The sequence below is a fragment of the Helicoverpa zea genome, chromosome 31 (genome assembly GCF_022581195.2).
Source record: "Helicoverpa zea isolate HzStark_Cry1AcR chromosome 31, ilHelZeax1.1, whole genome shotgun sequence".
Taxonomy (NCBI): Eukaryota; Metazoa; Arthropoda; class Insecta; order Lepidoptera; family Noctuidae; genus Helicoverpa; species Helicoverpa zea.
The window spans coordinates 723,974-745,123 of record NC_061482.1 but is presented as its reverse complement, the minus strand read 5'-3'; the positions used below and the strand labels follow the sequence as shown (position 1 = coordinate 745,123).

Here is a 21,150-nt window from a genome sequence, read left to right as displayed (position 1 = left end):
TTTGGGATGAAGAGATGAGTGCCCAAATTTTGCAGGATGATCTGATACAGTTTTAACACTTTATTGTCACAGGAGTGATTATAATTGTTAAGCATTTCCATATAAATTATATATAATTATGTACTCAGAGTAAGACTTCACGACTGTCGGACCTTCGTTATTATATGAAGATTGAAACTAAGTGTGTGCATCCACTGTCCATGGGTATGGACGAAAGAGAACTGCGAGAGTTGACTCGATAGTTGCTTTGGGAGTACTTTGTAGGTATAATGATCTATTATAAACTAGAAATAAAACGCAAATTTGTTGGCTAGGGAGCTTATTTATTAATAGATTATATAGAATATATCACACATAGAATATGCTTAATTTCTATAACTACTAAAAATACTTTATCTGTCAAATGTTAATAATTGATAATAATTGATTTGAAATAATTTATTTGGTCAAATTGTAATTAACGCCTTGTTTTTAAATATATCTGAAAGTTATTTTTGATGATGCAAATTTACATTTGACTGGTAAAGATTTTTGCGTTGCATTCACTACGGTACATGAACTATTGAATTGAAAAACACGGTAAAATTCATCAGAACAGATAGACGTAACTGTGAGTATATAGACTGCTAAAACTAAAGTGGTAAACACTAATAATGGGTGAAATATTGGTTCTAATAAGATTGGTTGGATCTATTTTTTCTAGGTGTTCTTTTTCTTCTAATTGATACAATTTTTGATTAAACTAAACAGTGGGGTGATATGGTACAACATCGAAGATTAATATTTATTAATTCGGTTAAATATGTTCTACTATTTGATTATTATATTCATGTTCGATAAATATGATTTCCTACTGTTAAATGCGAATACGTTCGGTTAATTGAAATCTTATGTCTATGGTTAAATATGGTGTTACAGCTATGGTTAAACATTCATTAAGTTTATTTATGATTGGTTAAAATGTTGATAATAATATGTCTATGATTAACTTCTATTTTTTTCAGGATAGTCGGAGAACAGCTTCGAGATTACTGAAGCTACGATTGCAGGTTTGAAAAATATCATAGATTAATACATGTTGGAGACCTTATTCGATGCAAAGCATTCAAGATGTTCATGATCACTCGGAAAGTGAAAATGTAGGTAGGTATTCAGTGACAGAGAAGTTGGGATGCCAGCGTACATACAAGTACGGTTATGAAGTGATGTGGTGACAGATTATATATAAGTCGGAAATTATAGTTATAGACGGAGAAGCGACCAAGGGATACATAGACTGAATCATGTAGCAATCGTTTGAGTAAGAAGGGAAGGTGAAATAATAGTGTGGCTATCAGGACAGAAACATTCTAGTAACAAGAAAGAAAGAGCTTATTTAATACGATTAATCATTAAGTTTTATGAGTTAATTGTTAAAATTAATGAGTGCTTCAACTTATACTTTATAGCGTGAATTGTTTGTAAAGAACATTTTTGGCTATAGATAGGCTCAACTTGTTTGGTATTCATATTTTCAAGAACGTTAAAAATTGCATTTATTTCATCAGATATTGGGAAATTTGGAATTTTATCAATTGGCAAAGAAAATTTGATTCTAATATTTTATGTCTTTTGTATGTATCTTTCTATTACTTTTGAACATTCGTAAAATGCGAAGTTATAGACACAAATGTTAAGTTTAAAGTAAGCTTGACTTACGGGTAAGTATAATAATATGATAAAATATATAGATACGTTGAAATATATAATATCTTTATATATATTATTACTTATCTCTAAATATACATTTTTATATTTATTTTAAAGTAGATTTCTCTATTTGATAATACTTTCTACATAGATACAACTGTGGATAATGATCTATTGATTAAATATGTGGATACAATGAATTAAAATATTTTTGTGTTTTTTTTTTGCATTTTTTGTGATAAATAGACATCAAAACCTAATCTAATTTAAAAGAATATTGTTGTTAATCGGCTGTAGTATATGTGACTGAATCGTTAGCGTAAGGTCCATTTTAAGCTCCCAGAAGTTTCTTGACCGTGTACCCGGGTACTGCGTAAACCAGCAGCAGGAACATCAAAGCCAGCAATATGACGATGGAGAGCTTCAGGATAGTCCACTTGTAGTTGTGCCACACGATGTACCGGATCGACTTCAGCGGGTTCAGGAACCACATGAACGAGGCATCGGGTCGACTGCGAACAAAACAACTTATAATGACATATCTACAACTAAGGCACCTGATGGTATCAATATTGAAGAAAGCCGAACAAGCCACCCCTTTAAAAACGTTGGGTGTTGAAAGATACCTGCTATCGAACGCGAAAGAGGAAATACATATTTTCCAAATTCTCACTTAGGTTTATCCAGGGGGTCGGGCTCGCTCCGGCCGAGGCCAGCCGGCACCTTGTCAGCTTCCTCGCGGGTCAGCAGATGTATCTCGGCTTCCACTTTCCCCGTGAGCTCCATTTCTTCCGTGTCGCGCTTTATGTAGAATGGCCACCAGCCTTTGACGCGCTTCTGTTTGAAGATGTTGACCATGGGCACGGAGCCGTCATATTGCAGCATGTCCAGAGTGCACAGCTTTGAGGACTTGGCTCCGCGCGGGAATCTGCTCAAGTCCAGGGTAATGGCGCCTGAAACGGGATTGGGAATTTGTTTTATTTCTTCTTATATGGTATTTTAACCATAACCAATAATACGGTCAAGTTTGATCATTACCCAAAAAGTCATCTGCAGAGAAATGATCAGCATCCCACACTTGCAGTTCAAGGCGGGCTGGTATCTTGCACTCGGTCTCATCCCAAGAAAACAGAGACTCTTTGCGGGAGATCACTATGCGTTCCTCGGCTTCCAGGTAGTCGAAAGGATATATGAAACGCCAGTTGAAGTTTCCTTCTCCGGTCAAAGAACGGTAATGTATGTCTGTGCATTGACAGTCGTCGGGACCCTTCACCCACCTGCAAAGAGATGAAGAATGTTTAGTGCTCACACAATATTATTATGATCAAATTTATTAGATGGCGGACTCATTAATATTTTCAAGAAGAAAAAGTTTTTACCCCTTAACATAAATGTCAGACATCTTTTCTCCCGTGAAGAATGCGTCGTCTTCCAGCACTACGTCATCAGTGTTCCAGATGATGACCCTCATCTCATAGGACTTGGGCTTGCGAGCTGATATGTCCATCGGCGGGCCTGGGAGTGGCATGTCCATGGGGAACATGTCCACCCACATCTCTAGGCGGCCTTGCTCAATACCTGCAAGTAAAAGTGGATTAGATTTTTGCTGAATGGTACACTTTGATGATTTTGGTTAGTATTAAATTGTCACAATATGTCACTACGATTTTCCTCTTACCAGGTTTGCTGGGGTTGTATAACGGTCTAGTCTCAACGTGTTCGGTGACGAGGCGGGTCCCAACCCGCGGTACTTCCTGCCACCGGCGGAGCACTACCAGCGCCATCTGTTCTTCCACAGTGTCGGGGTTGGAGAACAGCTCAGTATCGTCCATCGGCATATTGAACACAGTACGACCGACCTTCACACGACCGTGTTCATAGACAGGAGGATCCAATTTCCCATCTTTGCAGAGTTTGGCCAAGATTTGAGTCGGCTTCATAGCATCGCGCCAGCGGTTGTAGCCTTGTCTAAACATGTTAGTGTGTTAGTATTTAATGCTATGTTAGTAAAACATGATATAAAAATTATACCTACTCTTCATATTTCATGGGCAGTCCGCAGGTAGCCCTATGTCGACTGTAGAAACGATTCTCAAGATCAATCTTAGTTTCTCCGATCAGATCATCAGCTCCGAGCAAGTCCCAGTCCAGGACTTGTATAGTCAGCATCGAGTCTTGGGGGAATGTTGCTTCGATTTCAAAACACTTTCCAAATACAGGGTTTAGTTGCTTGGACACATAGTTTTCTTTGTCGCTGATTCTCTTTGATCCCAAATGCAGCACAATATAAGGGTCAGCTTTTCCATTAAGGTCCATCGGATGTAAATCGGTAGCCTTTACAATATATACGCGTACAAGCACGTGGATGGGTTCGTTATTCGGAACACCTTGGAAAAACCCAAAATTTGGATCAAATCCCATAACGGTGTGGTCATCAATTCCTCGTGGCAGCGGCCACTTGTAAACTTTGACGGCTCCCTAAAATAACAAGTAATTAAAAATAAATTAAATAAGCTCGTAGAAGAAGTAAGTTCATTGCAAAATATTCTACATTACCTTGAAGACGCCTACGACTCTGTTTTCATCTTCCGAGTCGTCACCAGTCTTCTTGCCCCTGTACAGCTCAAAGGAGTGGAGCCATTCTTTGAATTCATCATATTCAGGCACAGCCTCCAGCTCATGTGGATATATCTGAAAGTAAATAAATTGTAATATTATCTAAAGTGGTTTAATGGTAGAAATAAGTTTCGAAGGTTTATAACTAACTTTAGCCAATGCTGCGCGCGGTATCTGATTTTTCTTAGCCAGTGTTGGACTGGCTTTAGGTTTTGGTGATGCTGGTTGTCTCTTTTTAATCCGATCTTTGTCTTTGTCACGATCTCTATCACGATCCGGTCTCACTGCATGTATGTCGTCTCTCGGTGAGCGAATTTCACTGACATATGACACTTGTGCTGGCTGCAGAAAACCTTGGCGCTCCCTTTTGGCTTCTTTTTCGTCCTCAATCATAGCTTCAACTGAAGCAAAGTACTTAGTCCACCAATCTTTGCTGCCCTCGTCATCATCTAACACTGAGTCAGTGCTGGCCTTACGCTTCTTCATTGAGTCACGTTTGTCATACTTCTTACGAGTATAGATATGTGACCTAATGCTGGAACCATATGAAATATTACCCTTGCCATCTCTTAGCAGCAATGGGCAGCTCTCTTTTTCATTTTCGATAGCGAATGCGTCATCCTGAACGATGCAGTTAGCTCGTAAATCAATGTTTTGCAAGGGAATCAGAGATTTCTTCCTTTCCTCGATGTCTCGCTCGCGCTTGCTCATCGGGGTAAAGATGTACTTGTGAATAGAGTTTATCGTATGAGTCCCTACCAGAGTGATTCTTCCGAAACTTCGACAGTCGACCACGCGTATGGTCAGAGGTGGTCTGTACAAATCCTGATCTGGCAGTTCCACATCAACGAATTTAATGGGATTTGTAAAGTTGGGATTGCGCTTGGCATTCTGAATTACAGACGAGTACAGGATATTGCCGGCACATTCAATATCAACTCGAGGTTTGTCTACTGTCAGGAGGTGAACCCGTTTCAAGTCACGCAACCCCCAGAAAAGTACTTCAATGCGGTACTTGGATAGTGTTGGACGAATGCCCCTGGGTACGGGAAGTATTGGGCCCTTGTTGATATCAATTGGTGGCTTCCCGTTAGCCTCTCGTGGTGAGGGTAAATCGGGCAGAATTGACGCATCTTGTTTGGGAGGTATTTCCAGCAGTTCAAACGTGGCGAGCAGTTCTCCAGCTCGATCATCACCACGCGTGATTTCATACCACTCCAATGATGGTAGAGTTTGAGAGCCTCCCTGGACATCTTCGTAAGTTTTAATGCGTGGTTTTGCCAGTGTTCTGCCAATGAACTCGGATTTACCAACTTTGTCTTGATCAAAGATCTCAATGACGACTGTGGGCGGGTCGGCCCTAATTCGTTCAATAGTGCTGTACAGCAGCACGTCGTCGAACACGAGCAGTTCGTCCCAGGTGGGACTCAATGTTTCATCAATGACTTGTGTGGTAGCTGTGCTCTCGCCGATAATGATGCGTGCAAATGGATCAGACAGCCCAGAGGAGTCAGATCCAATCAAAGATCGAGCTTGATATACGTAAGCACGCATTTGGAAATTCTGAAATTAAAATGAGAATGTTAACATATTCTGTCAACCTTAAAAAAGTTGTTTGTAGAAGATAAATTATATTCCTTACATGTTTTTCGGCGTAAAAGATCGTAGACGGGGCGTTGGAACGCAGTTTGTCAGCATTCCTTAACTCGGAGCTGAGCTCATAGCCCTGGGGCAGACCATCGATGTAATGCTTCTTATCCTGCAGTATACCGAGCCACAGGTACACACTGATCTTAGCAGGAATGGACCAACCGCTTGGTGAAGCCGACTTCTTACCAGGCCACTGTAAATGTGACCAAATAAATAATGAAACAAGTGTAGATTATAACAAAGTTCAAGATAAAGAGATAAATATACGTCATTTATATACCTTAAGGAAAATAGTCTGCATCTTGCCGCAAAGTTTACCGCATTCATTTGTGTAATCAGAATAAATGATATCTCTGGCTTGAACTCGATGGTATGCCAGGCGTTTGCCGTTGCTTATCAACCAGATGAATACATCTGGCAATGCGTGCTGCGACTAAAAATAAGAAGATACATTGGTTATTGAAAGTTTTCATTCATCACTACATAGGTAGTATAAAAAGAGAAAGGTTTATATGTATAATTACAGCCGTTGAATAGTGGCAAAATACTGGGTTGCTAGTAGATTATAATGTTAAAGATGTTGTCGTGTACTTACATCTTCACAAAGATGCTTCAATTTGTTCAGATATGTGAAAGCGGTGCGCAGACGCTCCTTGATCGAGTGCTTTGTAATCAAAGCCCTAAGGCTTTTGGTCATTGCTGCAATGTGTTCCTGTAATTTGAAAAATAAAATCTATGAAGTCTTTCATTCATCATCATCATCATCTCCTGCTCCTTTCCCATGTTGGGGTTGGCTTCCAGTCTCCATTACTCGTCATTCCTCAAAAAGTCTTGATGAATTCATTTTTTGAAATTTCCAAATTATACATGGAATACTTTCAATATTACTTACGATTTCATAGACGCATTGTTTCTGCCTCTCCTTATCGAGCTTGGTGTTGCCGAAGGGCTGAGCGCTGGCCATGTGGCGCACGTACGCGGTGCACGCGACGCTGACAGCTTCCAGGGTCGTCTTCAGCATCAGCACGCAGGAGATATCGGGGCTTGAGTCCGCCTCTATTGCTGCTTGAGCATCGCTTAATCCTTCCTCCTGCAAAGTAACGGAAGAGTATTAATTTCTATAAATGTTTTCATATAACGTCTCAGCTCTTAGTTAGCTTAGTCACCGTTCATAATATACAATTTTTAATTGAGCACCGTCGATGGCTAAGATGCCTTATCATATTGTTTAAATTATGGTGGGTATGCAATGCGTCTTATGTTGTATATTCTCAGTCCGTTTTAAACAAGAAGGATTTAGTAGAATCCTCTTACAATGCTGTTACTAAAACATTAGTTCAAGCGAAACTTACATATTTCTCAATGATCTTCGCAATAAGGTTGGAGTTGTACATGCGTCGGCGATGGTCTGGCCAGATGCTGCGAACATGCATGCACTGCTTGTGATCCCAATATGGCAGATAATAGTAAGTCTTGTCGGTCGATGACGCTTTTGTCGGGTGCGTCGTGCTCTGCCAGTAGCCGGTGTCGGCACTTATTTCGTCTGGAGATGAAGAAATATGTGTAAATGTCGTGGTAGTATTTGGCTTTTATTTTGGTTATGGTTATTGTTGTGCTGTATTGTAGGGAGCAGCTAAGGTAGTAAGACAAAGCTCGTTTTTCAGGTTCAAAGTGCGCAAATTCGATTTAAAAGAAATATACCTCACTCTTAACTTTATGCAGCAGTTTGTAATAGCTAGTAATTGTTCAAGACGTGCCTCTTTTGCCATCAACATCCTTAAATCTTTTAAGAACTTACCTAATTCAGCATCCAAGTCCTGGGGTCGTTTGACTGACTCGTGGTGACCGTCCAGCGAGTTACCAGAATTGCCAATGCTGAGTTCAAACTGCAGCGGTTTGTCAGTTAGACGTTTGTCTATCATGTTGGCTTCGAAGATGCTGGCGAACAGAAAAAACTCCTCGTTTTTCTCAAAGCTCTGTTCGTTTATTGGTGGAATTGGTTCCACCTCTATGTCTGAGGCTGGGCACTCCAGACTGTCGATTATTTCGGTGCGAATGGATATCAGGATCCTGTAACGATACGTTTAGTTTAGTGAACGTAGATATTTCCTCTAATATACCAGTGTTTTCATCAGGTCAACTTGGCAACAAGTTCATACCTTCCCCTGTAGGATACTCCTTCACCCATCCCCATATTCAATCCTGCGTGCTGATCCAGCAAGCTGTAGTCGCGTGTAGACCCGTACATGTAGATGTAAGCTGGACCGAAAGTCGGCAGGAACCCTGGACAGATATCATAGGTAATGAATTGCAGAGTAATATTTTTCTGAAAAAACATAAGTATCTAGAGTTTCGACAGCCACTTCTGATGGTTATAATCTTAGGGTCCATCTACAAGGTGCATGTAACTGCGCAAGTGACAGGACAAGAGCACGCGGGTGGGTATTTTCTTTTGGTACATGCTGGAGTCGCTAGATCCGCACGTTTTTAAAATGCATGTAACCTGCGCGTTGCGTCAACGCGCGCAAGCTCCTTGCACCGTGTAGATGCATCCTTATTTATTTTTATTAATGCTATAGAATACAAACCTCTCTTGTGTGGAATTACTAGGTTTTATATTGTCCACCGTCAGATATCCAGCTTGTATAATTGTTCTATCCAGGGTACAAGGCATCATCTATCTTTCTACATGACAGTTTAATTTAGGAACATAACTGTTTCGTGACCATTTTAGAAATATAACAACGATATGTGACTGAAGCTTTCTACCAATTATCTTCTTGAGACGAAATACACAACTTATGTACATACTATGGCAGGATCGGTAGGTACATAAGAGAGCTTGTAGGGGGAGTATATAAGAGACTATATAGGGGAATCATCAGGTTTTACATAAAGAGGTGTTAATAAGAAGTAGATAAGGTAAATAAATAAGGTATTGTACATGCGGGAGTATATAGAAGAAATACATATGTAGGTTAGTACGCAAGGGAGTATACATAAAAGGGAATACATAAGGACCTACAGTGAGGTAGTAACCGGGGAAGTATATAGTCTTGTTGACATACTTTGGATATCTGATACCTACGTGAATAATATCTATCGGTATACAACCACACACATACATAAAGATATTCATGCGAAGGTCAGAGTACGAATAGTAAAAGACCCGCATGACCTTTCGTTCAGCTGTGATGAATATGGAGAAGAACTATATTTGCAGCAGTTTGCATCTCAGTGAGCACGCGAACTTATTACTTCTCAAACAATTTAATGGATCATTGCTTTATGAACTTCCTATATTTACTGCAATGATAGAACAGGTCTATTTTAGTCTCAATGAATTCCCAATGTGTGAAATATGTATTTCTACTATGAAAATAATATTATTTTGATGGGTATTTTTTTAAGAGTTTCATTCACAAATAACAAAATACTTGTTACTTCAAGCCTAAATGTCGATTAGAAAAGGATTAAGTAAAGTTTTAAGCCTCCTTGAAGGAGGAAAGTAATCAAAGATAATCCAGCGTGGGCTGCCATAAGATATTTTCCATCAGTCCACTTTAAAATTGCTTCTATATAGGTGAGCCATTGTTTAAGATCAACATAAAGACACATCAATAATTATAAAGAAACTGATCGATATGACAGATATTGAATTAAAGATGTACCATGAATACTTTTTCTCACACTCGACTAAACAGTCGGCCGACAGAAAATCGTGAATTCAATTAAAGTTTTTACCTGATTCCGGCAAAATACCTGATCGTTGTAATGTTCACCTAACTATTCATATGAGACCGAACAAACTCTAAAGGAAACAAAACCGGCAACAATGAACTTACATGACACAAATTAAACAAGGAAATGAAAAGCGGTTTGGCAAACTTTCAGTATTTCATTATAGTCAGACAATGAGGCAGGTCACACAAAATCTTTAAGTATGTCAACTCGTAATGTTAAAAATTTAATGTGTTTACGATACTTGCAGTATTGCTGTAAAAACTTTATAAAACAGAGAATATGGAGGTGGTAAGTAAAGTCTTTGAAACTGTTGCTAGACCTTATGTTATCCAAGAATTTTATGTTATCCAAGAACCTTATGTTAAACAAGTCATTCCTTTAGCAGCGATACAGCGATATTTATTTACTTTATTCGTGCCGAAACGGCGTCAGGATTGTATAGTACCGAGAGGCAAAGTCATGTGTTGGGTCAGCGCTGAAAACCAGCGCTGTTGTCTCGTGCCTGCGTGTGCGAGTCACAGCATTTATGCTGAGCGCTGCCCCTTTTCACACATGAATGACGCAGCTGCAGCGCTTTTCTTTTTGTTCTTCTTTTTGTATTGTCCCTTGATTTATTTGTTTGTATCTGTGTGTGTTTGTTTCTTGCGTCATTTGTGTGTCAAATAAATGGTTTTTCTTTTCTTTTCTTTTCTTTCTTTTTCGAAAGACCAAACCTACCTCTCTCTTCATCATTGGAGATGGACTTGAGATCGATGAAGTGGGTCCCAAAGTCCCAATGACGTTAGGGTGCCCGGGGTCGGTGTCTCGCAGCTGGACCTTGATGCGCAGACACCGAGGCACATCAGACCCCAACCTACCTCTCTCTCCATCATTGGTTATGGACTTGAGATCGATGAAGTGGGTCCCAATAACGTTGGGGTGAACGGGGTCGTCTTCTCGCAGCTGGATCTAGATGCGTTGACACAGACGTACATCAGACCCCAACCTACCTCTCTCCCCATCATTGGAGATGGACTTGAGATCGATGAAGTGGGTCCCAATGACGTTGGGGTGCACGGGATCGTTGTCTCGCAGCTGAATCTTGATGCGTTGGCACAGCGGCGGGAACATCTCCGTGAAGACTATCTGCTCGTTCCAGGTGGGGGTGTACGAGTTCTTGCGGACTGATGTTGAGCCCTGAAATAGAAAATTTTATTATACGATGACCAATTTTTTGTAGGAGAAAAATAGGACACAGAGATATCAGTAGTGTAACGCACACGTTCTGCAAAAAGTCGGTCAAAAATCCTAGTCACAGTGACACCTACAAGAATCGGTCCAATTATATGTCTTACAAAAATTCTGACGTGGGCGGACAGCCTAATTATGGCATCCAGGCAGAGTGTCGGTAGTACACTAGCTTCTATACTCCAAGCTGCTTTGTGATAGCTTCTTAAAACCACCAAGTGATTTCGGCTTGACCTAGGAACTGAATCTGAGACCACGTGCACAGCAGCTGTGCTTGACGACTACTAGTCCAATAATGGTGAAAATTTGTACACACCACAAAGTAAATAAACAAAAAGTCGGCTCATAAAACAAGAGGTCGAGAGGACATTGAGATAGGTGCTTATTATATATGCATACTTATTGATGTTTCTGTTTGCTACACGGCACAGGTACACGTGTCGAGATTGGTGAAGGCACTCGAGTACATAATATTTGGATGTATTCGATTATTATAGACGATAACAAATTAGAATATAGTCTACTTACAACCTACCTACTAAAATAAGTTGGGATTGTATGTAATAGAAATGTCGACGACATCATTATCATAGACTCACATCAGTTCATATGACTGTATTTTATAAAACAAAAACATAAGAAAGTCCTAAAATACTACCAGACTGGTATTTGAGTGAATAGAATTGAATCTAGATTAAAGGCTTTTTACTTGAGCCCCGACAGTTTACCCGAAGGCAACAGCGAGTGTATAATATACTCGTTTATTATAAGGAACTGAAACAAGGCATTTTTTCCCGTAACATTTTCTCATAGTAAGCGTATATTTTAATGGCCGACATGATAAAAAGGAGAATATTCATGAACAACGTGTGGGTTGCCCAAGATTGGGATAGTTAGCATTTTTGGAAAAGACCTACGTTCCTCACTAGACGGTAAGTGGCTGATATAATGATGTGTTAAGTCTTTTTAAAAGCATGGATCCAACTTACAGTCATCCCAGCGAAGCACACTTGGACATAAGGATCCACCAAGTCCTGGCTCTCTCCAGTAAACGCTCTCTTCACGTTGGCTAAGATGGAGTAGTTCATCTTCGGTAGACCATCAGCTTTGTGGATCTTGACGATGAATCTGGCTCGTTGACGCTCAATTGGTACCCCGTCGGGTAGAAGTAGGTTCCTGTCATTTAAGAATTGATTAGAAAATGTGTAAAAGACAGTCGGACGGCTCAAGTTTTCATTTGTAAGGATAGCACTTAGATAGACTCTTTTAATAAAGTACTCATGACATTATAATAAAAGTTCTGTCTTATTCATTTCCTCGTAAATTTTTAATCAAGGAAAATCTAAAAAAAATACGGTTCACTGCTCGTGTCCAAAGGCCAGGGAATTTCGCGAGGATGAAAGAAACTTTATAGAAATGTTTTTGCAATTTTCTGACATAAAACAACGTTAACCAAAATAAGGTCAGTAGAGCTTATTTTATGTTATTTAGTGTTAAGCGTAATACGTCGCTAAGATAACCTGACTAACCATTGGCATTTATTCACGTAGAATGACCATATTAAAATGAATTATATTACCGTTTAAATACCTGTCACGAGTAGGTACGTTAATAAGTGGACTAGCCATTTCTAAAGGTCCATTCAAAGAGAAAAGAAATAGGTCTCCAAAATCTTATAATGTACTGGTATATACGTGATATTATTTATACATTTCACTTTTGCAAGGTGTTTTGCTTTCCGAGGCCTCAACGTGAAAGTTACGCGTGATGGCTTTTAACGTGAAATATTAAGTTACCGAAGAGGCCCAAGCTATGGCTACGTATGTATAAATATGTGTTATACCCATACTGTTTTTTGGTTAGTGTACTTTTGAAATATTGTTGGGATAATCCTTTCTTTACGTGTCTTCATCCTGACATGACAATCGGCATGTTTGTTGTTAGATAAAAGATTTAGAAATAGATTGAAACCTATGAAAGATTTCTAGCTACAATCAGAATTATCTTTTTGAAGTAGTCAGAAATATCTAGGGCGTTAAATCTTCGACCTTTATTTGTTAAAACCTTCAAAGACACACATGACACAAGAGTACATGTTAAACTGAGTAATACTAGGATATAGCCAATGACACCGACATCCGACAGTGGCTGAGATCTGTCCGGCACTGACCGACAAAACGATAGACACATGCCAATCAGATGACACAACCATCAGCCGTTGACGATAACACGTTTCATCTTCAGATCTCAGTCATCGGCAGCTGTCAGCAGTACCAAGATATGCGTAACTAGCTTCCGACAGCGGTTTCACCCGCATCCTGAAGGAATTACCCATATTTTTTTATTTGTTATTCCGCAATCAGATCAAAGGTGGACTATAGGTATGGTCTTCTGATAAATATCTGTATTGCTACCAAGTTTCATCAAAATCCGTTCAGACGACAAGAAGTCACAAACTTACATACAAAAAACATACACCCTGATAAACTTTCGCCTTTCTGATAGGACCTTGAATTTATCGAATTCAATATCTAATCGTCAAAAATAAGCCAAAATAAGTAAGCTACAAAAAACACACTTCCTATCCAATTTACAATATTATTAGTAAAGATAAAAGATGAAGTACAACACAGCTACATTCCGTTATACGAAAATGTGCGGTGAAATAAGAATTGTTTTCGTAGACCCTCCCGGGATCGGGCCTCGAACACACGGGTACAACATTACTGAGAATTTTATTATAAGAGTGTGTGTGTGTTGGTACATACATCTTAAAGTTTTGTTATTATCCGTTCAGTTTGTTTGTTTATAAACGAGAGATGTAAGTCTAGGTCAGTATGTAAATATGCTAAAGTTAGACTATGTTCAATGTCTTAATATTCTGACGAATAAAATACCTTGGTAAGTTTAAGTTCCTAAATTTTATGAACTTGCAACCTCCCGTTCTATTATTTGCTGTAAGTATTTTTCTGCGAGTTGGGTTTAAATGGTTTTTACAATAATTGAATGAATTTTGAAGACTAGTTCGATTTAAAAAAATATTTCAGTTTTAAAAAGGCTACCTATTATAAGTAGCTCCTTTTTATCTAAGAGCGCGGTGTAGTTCCCACGGGACACGGGTGAAACAGCCGGGAGAGCTAGTCTATAACATAACGTCAGGTATCAGGTGAAACAATCCATCAACCCCTCGACATGAAACGCTTCAGTTTCAGCGAAGGTTTTAAACTTTTCACACAAAGACGCCGCGCCGGAAAACGTGTACCTTTTGTGAAATTTTGACGGCCTCTCGTTATTCGACATACTTATTGATGTTCAAAAGGGAAATACAATATGTACCTACATGCCTATTCTGTTTTAGATTTTACGAAAGCAAAAAGGTGTAATTTAGTATGAATTTAGATACTTTTCTTTGTATATTATGATTGTCTAGCTAAAGCAGTGACGGAAAGAAGGTAATAGCTACTTACTTAGATGTTCATTTCTATATCCTGAACTATAAATTAGAGTATCTATATTATGAGACTAGCCGTTTTCCTGCAGTTTCACCCGCGTCCCGTGGGAACTACTGCCCGTACCGGGATAAAATATAGCCTATGTTACTCGAGAAGAGTGTAGCTTCCAACATTGAAATAATTTTTCGGTAGTTTCGGAGCTATTACGTTACAAACAAACAAAAAATATAATTTTAGACTTTACAACCGACCAAGTGCGAGTCGGACTCGCGCACGAAGTGTTCCATACCATTATTAGAAATGAGCAAAAAAATCACGTTTGTTGTTTGGAAGCCCCCCAAAATATTCATTTTATATTTTATGTATTTTATTTTAGTTTTCAGTATTTGTTGTTATAGCGGCAACAAAAATACATCATCTGTGAAAATTTCACTCTAACTATCACGGTCCATGAGATACAGCCTGGTGACGGACGGACGGACGGACAGAGGAGCGAAAAAAATAGGATCCCGTTTTACCCTTTGGGTACGGAACCCTAAAAACTATCCCAAATCCTAAGTTAAACAGTATCCTATTGATATGAAAACACTTACGCTTCAATATCGTCTTCATCCTTCTCACTCTTGGGTGGAACTTTGATGGTGTCTCCCTTGCCGATGACGCTGATGTCACACTTCAGGTAGCCCTTGGCTCCAGCAGCCACGTCGTCAGGGTCCGTCAGCAAAGCCCATTTGTGGAAAAACTGGCGATCTGTTGACAAAAAGTACTGGTTTAACCAATGTTATACTTAACTGGACTAAATATGGGCAATGGCTCGAATGTATTAAAGTAACTTTGATGTCAGTGAGTCACCTTTATATCAAGAACGAATAAAAAACTAATGATTAAGTATAATAACAGCAATGGTGTACATACTCAGTTTTCTGCTTGCAATAATTGCTTTCATCAACAATTTATTATTATTTGTACTAAACAGTTTACACATTAATACATTCGAGCTGTCAAAATCTATCACAGGACGAACTATTTTCTCAATACATTACCAATTTATAATCTACGTTTACCTATATATTATACTAACATACAACAGTTTACCTACATACACAGGTACAAATGTTCAAAGCTGCATCAGGCATTCCTGTTTACGCGACATACAGAACTGTTTGATGTCAGACATTATTGATCACTTTACCAGTGCAGTTTAAACAGCTCACGCTTGGCATGTTGACGCATGATGGCATAGCAAAGCAATTCACCAAGTCTTGGAAATTGGCCTTGTAATACATATTTAATAACAACCGCCTTTCTTATGAAGGAAGTAACCGCTTTTGTGAACGATTTTATACTTTTTGAGATAAGATTTTATTTGTAAGAGTTTTCCATTCAGTTAGCTCGATTTAGGCAGGTTTCCACTTAACTCTATTTTCAGATAATCTATTGAATGTATTGTCGACACCATATTTTGGGCGATTACTCGGAGCATTTTAGCCATTCAATAGAATTTCTCGTATTATCGAATCCTACCTCCGACAAGGACCAATCGACTGTGAACTCTAAGCCTTATTCGTTCGTATCACATTTTACAATATTTCAAAGGAATTATTCAGAAAAGCAAAATTCCATGACTTGCCCTATGCTAAGGTATTTCGTTAATATTTATGGGGAGTTTCTACTGTATCTATATTTAATTCATGAATTTGTTCGCAATTTCAGTGGGTACTTACATTACATAAATAATGTAGCGGGAGCCTTGTTTACGAGGATATACTCGTAACTACTTACTGCGCAATTACGTTTAAACCTAGTTTCGATATTCACACCGCAGAATTACTTTAATAGGTAAGTAGGAGTTTAACCTATTCTAATACACGCCTTTGGTAATGAAAATATATATCTATGATCCCTGATAAAAGACGACTGAATCGAAGTAAAAACTGTAAGTAATGTAAAAAGGCACGCTAATGTGTGCCATTTACTGAATGAATACGTCTTGTCCTTTGTAAAAGATCTTCTTCCTAAATAATAAGAAACGATTGAGTCCTACCGATATCCTTTTGACGAGTTACATTTTGAAAACACAAAAAATAAACGATTACCAATAATAGGAAAAGGGTTCACTTTGGTTTCCCTAAGGATTGAGTTAGGGTTTGCTGCAGTGTGCCTTCATAACCAATACCTGACCTCCTCTAATAGGGTTCTCGGTACGGTAAAGTTTTGCGTTTGATGTCAGAATTGAGGAAATGATTCATTTGTTGGACATACAAAGTCAACAAGATAGGTATCCTATCAGTATCTTTTATAGTTTGAAAGTTATATGTGAAAGGCAACTGCTAATGTAAACTAAACAATTCGGAAAATGGCATTTGTTCTAAGTTAATAATAGTGTTATATTTTTTACACTACTGTGAGTTAGGGACTAGAAGGTCTGACCAATTAGTGTTTGTGGTTAATATAATATTAGCAAGTAAATATTCTTTAAGGTAAACGATAAATAGGTAGGATTCAGTATGTTGGTATAACTACTATAACTCAGTTTGTGATGATTTAATCATGGGCTGGGTGTCAAATAATATAGTAGTTTAGGTACACAACCCTGCGCTGACCGGGCGCAATGTAGGTACATACGTTATGAGTGGGTATAAAATACAACAACATGCTCATATTTGCTGCATTTGCGACCATTCCACAAAACAATTATCAAAACATTAGGTACGGAGATAAAATATAAAATGTAATAAAAAATGGTGACCAGCGAGATGGGTCGTATTAACGCGACTATACCAACACATTTTCGCACATAAAACACAATGAAAATATAGGTATAGTCTGTTCCTTCTAAATATTTAACAGCCACGAAGTGAGCAAACAACAAACTTTTTATACACACCATCAATTTATAAGAAGTTTTTCGTCATAAAAACAGCACCTGAACAAGGAAGTGAAAGTTTGTGATCAAATCTAATTATTTGTGAAAGCCCGAGCTTGTTTTAACATTTTCGTAACAACGTATGATTACTTCGGTTCTAAGAAATGTTCTTGATGTTACTGGATATAATATGAAGTATTTTTCTTCTCATATTGTTGCTCTCATTACTGTAATTACGTAATTAATTAATTAGGAATAATACTAATTAGGATAATGTTATGTATTCCACATTGTTTGTCTTTTTCTCTTGGCAGTAATGATCTATGTAGTAATTAGTCATGTTTTCTATATTTACAGATATGAATGTATTTCAGATGAAGGTACTGTTCTCAAGATAAAGATAGATAGAATATTTTCCAAATATTTTCAAGCAATAACTTTGAACATTCACCGTGGCCGTGCGCTGTACCTTATTTTCAAAATACCTGCTCGAGAAATTCATTTGTGTCATAGCTGAGATTTTAGAATTTTACTCCGACATTTTTCGTATTCTAAAATATTGTGGCGCTTTAACGTTTAGCGATTTAACATGCCAATCCAGTTTTCAAATTCTAAGAAAATTATACTTTAACTGTTGCTATTTAGGTGTATTTTATGTCTTCATTCCCAAAATATGTATGTTTGTATGTATATGAAAAGCATCTATTTCCGTATTGTTGTATATATACATAAGTTTATTTTATTTTTTAACTAGTATTAATTATAATATATGCAAGTAAAAAAAAAAACCATATTTATTTATTTCTTTCTTCCAGGTTTGTACGATAGTTTCCAAACAGATGAATCAACTATGCAAAGTTAACCAGTAAAAAGTGCATCTAGTTATAATCAAAGTACCGCAGTGCAGTTCAGATTGCGGTCCATCTAACCACAATGTCAGAAGTATAGTATAGTTGAAAACCCAGTAAGTTGTTTACTGCCGTCTCTTGTACTTAACCGACAGGACTCTGTTCAGATTTAATCTATTTATTTTAATAGCAAAAATTAGACAAAAGAAGTCTCATTTAATTCAAGTTTTAAATTCTTCAGTTTTACTATGTGTACATGAGGTTAGGTTTTTTTTCCAAAATACTAATTCCCCGGTATTCCGACATATGCCTTTGTTAGTTATTTGTACATGACAACACGATACAAGACAGAGAGATCCATCAGGCGAGTGAAGCTACAGGAACCAGCTAGCATGGAAGATACACTACTCTTACAATTTAGGAAATTTTGTAACAAAAGCAACTGGTGAATTACTCCTCAGAAAACAATACCACGAGAACTTTCGTTCCTGAGTTTGGCTCCAAATTGTTTTAAAGATGAATTTTGTCTTGTAGGGTACTGAAGATTTTCATTTGATCTCTTGTTGGCTTTCTAAAATAAACATGGGTACAGACCATGATACTGTTTTTTGATATAATGAACTCCAAATTATTGTAGGTGGAGGTAGGCTTAGGTAAATAATATGGACAAACGTTTGTAATGTGTTTACATGTATCATTATTTCATTATGCGTAATTAATAATCAATTTTACAACAAGCCACACAATAGAAATGTGTTGTGATGAGTTGCTCTGTGTGTTCACTAATTACCAGAACTTGTCATTATAATCCAATTTGCAGTTATCGCAATATTAATACAAGTGTAAACAACATTAATTATTTTGAATGAGAGAACAAAACATCGCATTGCAAACAATATCCGCCAGCGATTACAATGTTTCAATAATATTACTGTCATGTTTGCAACTAATATTAACCATTAATTTAAATATTTCGCTCAGCGCAATATTGGGAACAATGTTAAGCTAAATTGAACTTTATAAGCTGTGTAGAAAGGTTGGAAATATTCCCTGAAATGACGACAGGGATTTAGGATGCACATTGAATACTTACGAATGAAGAATGAACTCCTGAAGCTCAGTAGTTATAGGACATCGACAATAATAGTATTATATCACGTAGTAAGGAAAGATGAGCGGAGATGCCATAACGCAGGTAGTTCAGGCGCCTTCTGCTAGGTCAAATATACTTACGAGTGAACTAACAAGGCGCTCGGGTTCTTTGAGACACTGTCAACGATTGGTATTACAAAAATGGGTGGGTTTCAAAGAGGCGTTAAAGAGAGAAGGCAGTAATGTTCCTCGTCTCCTGCACACCCGCATTTTGGCGGCGCTACTTTCTTAGAAGATTTTTCGTTATGACATCTCCTCTAGTCATTTTGTTCTTCATGTATTATCTACTGGTAAACATCCAGCTTTGGAAGTTCTGAATGCCTGATGTAGATGGAGGTACCTATTTATGAATAGCGAAGATATTGGTTCAAACTTACCTGCTTACGTACTAAGTTATTTCACGTAGGCTTAGGTGTACGATGTAATTAAAAATCGAGTCCATTTCCTGAGCCTATACTTAACCAAGTCATCATCTCCCGAGCCTTTTCCCAACTATGTTGGGGTCGGCTTCCAGTGTAACCGGATTCAACTGAGTACCAGTGTGTACTATACTCTACCAAATGTTTCTATTTAAAGGTGAATTGATTTGACAAGTTCATAGTTTATTCTTACATTGCCTATCACGAGTTTCAGACTTTTAATGAGATTGCTAACTGTATGCAGAATCTTGACTCATGATCATAACAATAGTACCTATATATAGTTCGGAAAATAAGAAAATAAAGTTGTTTTCTATCACATACACTGGCTTTTTTATATATATTAATCTACAAAGTACATCGCAATCTACAGTCGAGATTATAGAGGTAAATTTAACTACAAGCTAGACGTTGGATTAACTAAAACATTCTTCAGACGGCAAAGTTGGTTTAATCTCATTAAATATTAAGTGAGAAGCTTTATTAAGCCAATTATGCGCAAGTGCTCTATTTACGAAACTATTATCTCTACGTCATGTACTTGTACCTATATATATATGTTATGGACCATGTGATTAATTCGGGCATTATAAATAATGCCCGAGCATTATGAATAATGTCTAGCTTTATCGGGCCAAGTGATTAATAACTATCTTAACTTCATTATTTATCACATTGCACGGGCATTATTATATTGCAACATGACAGTTGGGCAATTTAATTAATAAAGCTATATTTTACGCGGTGCGAGGGCGGGGAGGGAAGTACGCATGGCGTGACACGCTTTGACCAATCAGAGACAGCCATTCTTAATTTTATTTTATGTTATATTTTTAATATGACTTTCCTTAACATTTATATGCAAAAACTAGTGGATTTTTAAGGCAGAAGTCCTTGTGAGGAAGCGCCCGGGTGTCAACACTGTGCGGACAGCCCCGAGGACACGGTGGACCACACAGTCCAGGAGTGCCCTGCGTGGGAAGAGCACCGCCGGGTCCTAGTCGAGGCTTTAGGCGGCGGCGACCTCTCGCGTCCAGGTCTGGTTCAGGCCATGGTCCGGGGCGAGAGAGAATGGCCGTCGCCTCCTTCTGCGAAGCAAATATGTTCGAGAAGGTGGCGGCGGAACGTCAGAGAGTTCGCACCTCTTATCCCGGCCGCCGCGCTGGACCAGGTAGACACCACGGGCGCAGGGTGTCGCGAGATGACTCCCGTGGCTCGCTCATGTCTATTTTTAGGCAACAGACCCGTGTCGGCGGCGCGCGTTGTTCCACGCGCTCCTCAAAGAGATGTCAGCAACCCCAGCGGGGCCCATCAGAGCCAAGGTCTGCCGGGGCTGAGGGATTGTTCGAAAAACCGCGGCCCTGGTACATAAAAGGCCTACGACAGGACACGACGGTCAGTCAGTAAGAGTCTGACACCCTCACCGCTGCTAACCCACAGCGGGGGGTCATTTGATGAAAAAAGGCAGAAGTCCTTCATAATTAATC

At 38.5% G+C, this 21,150-nt stretch overlaps 1 protein-coding gene across 1 annotated transcript in view; it reads right to left on the bottom strand.

Moving 5' to 3' along the window:
* Nucleotides 1-302: 302 nt before the first annotated feature.
* The window catches only part of LOC124644822 (otoferlin-like), a 154,704-nt gene continuing 133,856 nt past the window's right edge, over nucleotides 303-21,150 (bottom strand). The window contains exons 9-26 of the mRNA XM_047184420.1: nucleotides 14,972-15,128; nucleotides 11,916-12,102; nucleotides 10,689-10,875; nucleotides 8,115-8,238; nucleotides 7,754-8,025; nucleotides 7,308-7,498; nucleotides 6,848-7,045; nucleotides 6,551-6,667; nucleotides 6,236-6,388; nucleotides 5,948-6,148; nucleotides 4,456-5,868; nucleotides 4,246-4,380; nucleotides 3,725-4,167; nucleotides 3,368-3,657; nucleotides 3,069-3,267; nucleotides 2,728-2,966; nucleotides 2,363-2,642; nucleotides 303-2,201 (exon numbers count right to left, since the gene is read on the bottom strand). Of these exons, the coding sequence (XP_047040376.1) occupies nucleotides 2,021-2,201; nucleotides 2,363-2,642; nucleotides 2,728-2,966; nucleotides 3,069-3,267; nucleotides 3,368-3,657; nucleotides 3,725-4,167; nucleotides 4,246-4,380; nucleotides 4,456-5,868; nucleotides 5,948-6,148; nucleotides 6,236-6,388; nucleotides 6,551-6,667; nucleotides 6,848-7,045; nucleotides 7,308-7,498; nucleotides 7,754-8,025; nucleotides 8,115-8,238; nucleotides 10,689-10,875; nucleotides 11,916-12,102; nucleotides 14,972-15,128 (4,967 nt within the window). The 3' untranslated portion in view covers nucleotides 303-2,020. The remainder of the gene's footprint in view (nucleotides 2,202-2,362; nucleotides 2,643-2,727; nucleotides 2,967-3,068; nucleotides 3,268-3,367; nucleotides 3,658-3,724; nucleotides 4,168-4,245; nucleotides 4,381-4,455; nucleotides 5,869-5,947; nucleotides 6,149-6,235; nucleotides 6,389-6,550; nucleotides 6,668-6,847; nucleotides 7,046-7,307; nucleotides 7,499-7,753; nucleotides 8,026-8,114; nucleotides 8,239-10,688; nucleotides 10,876-11,915; nucleotides 12,103-14,971; nucleotides 15,129-21,150) is intronic.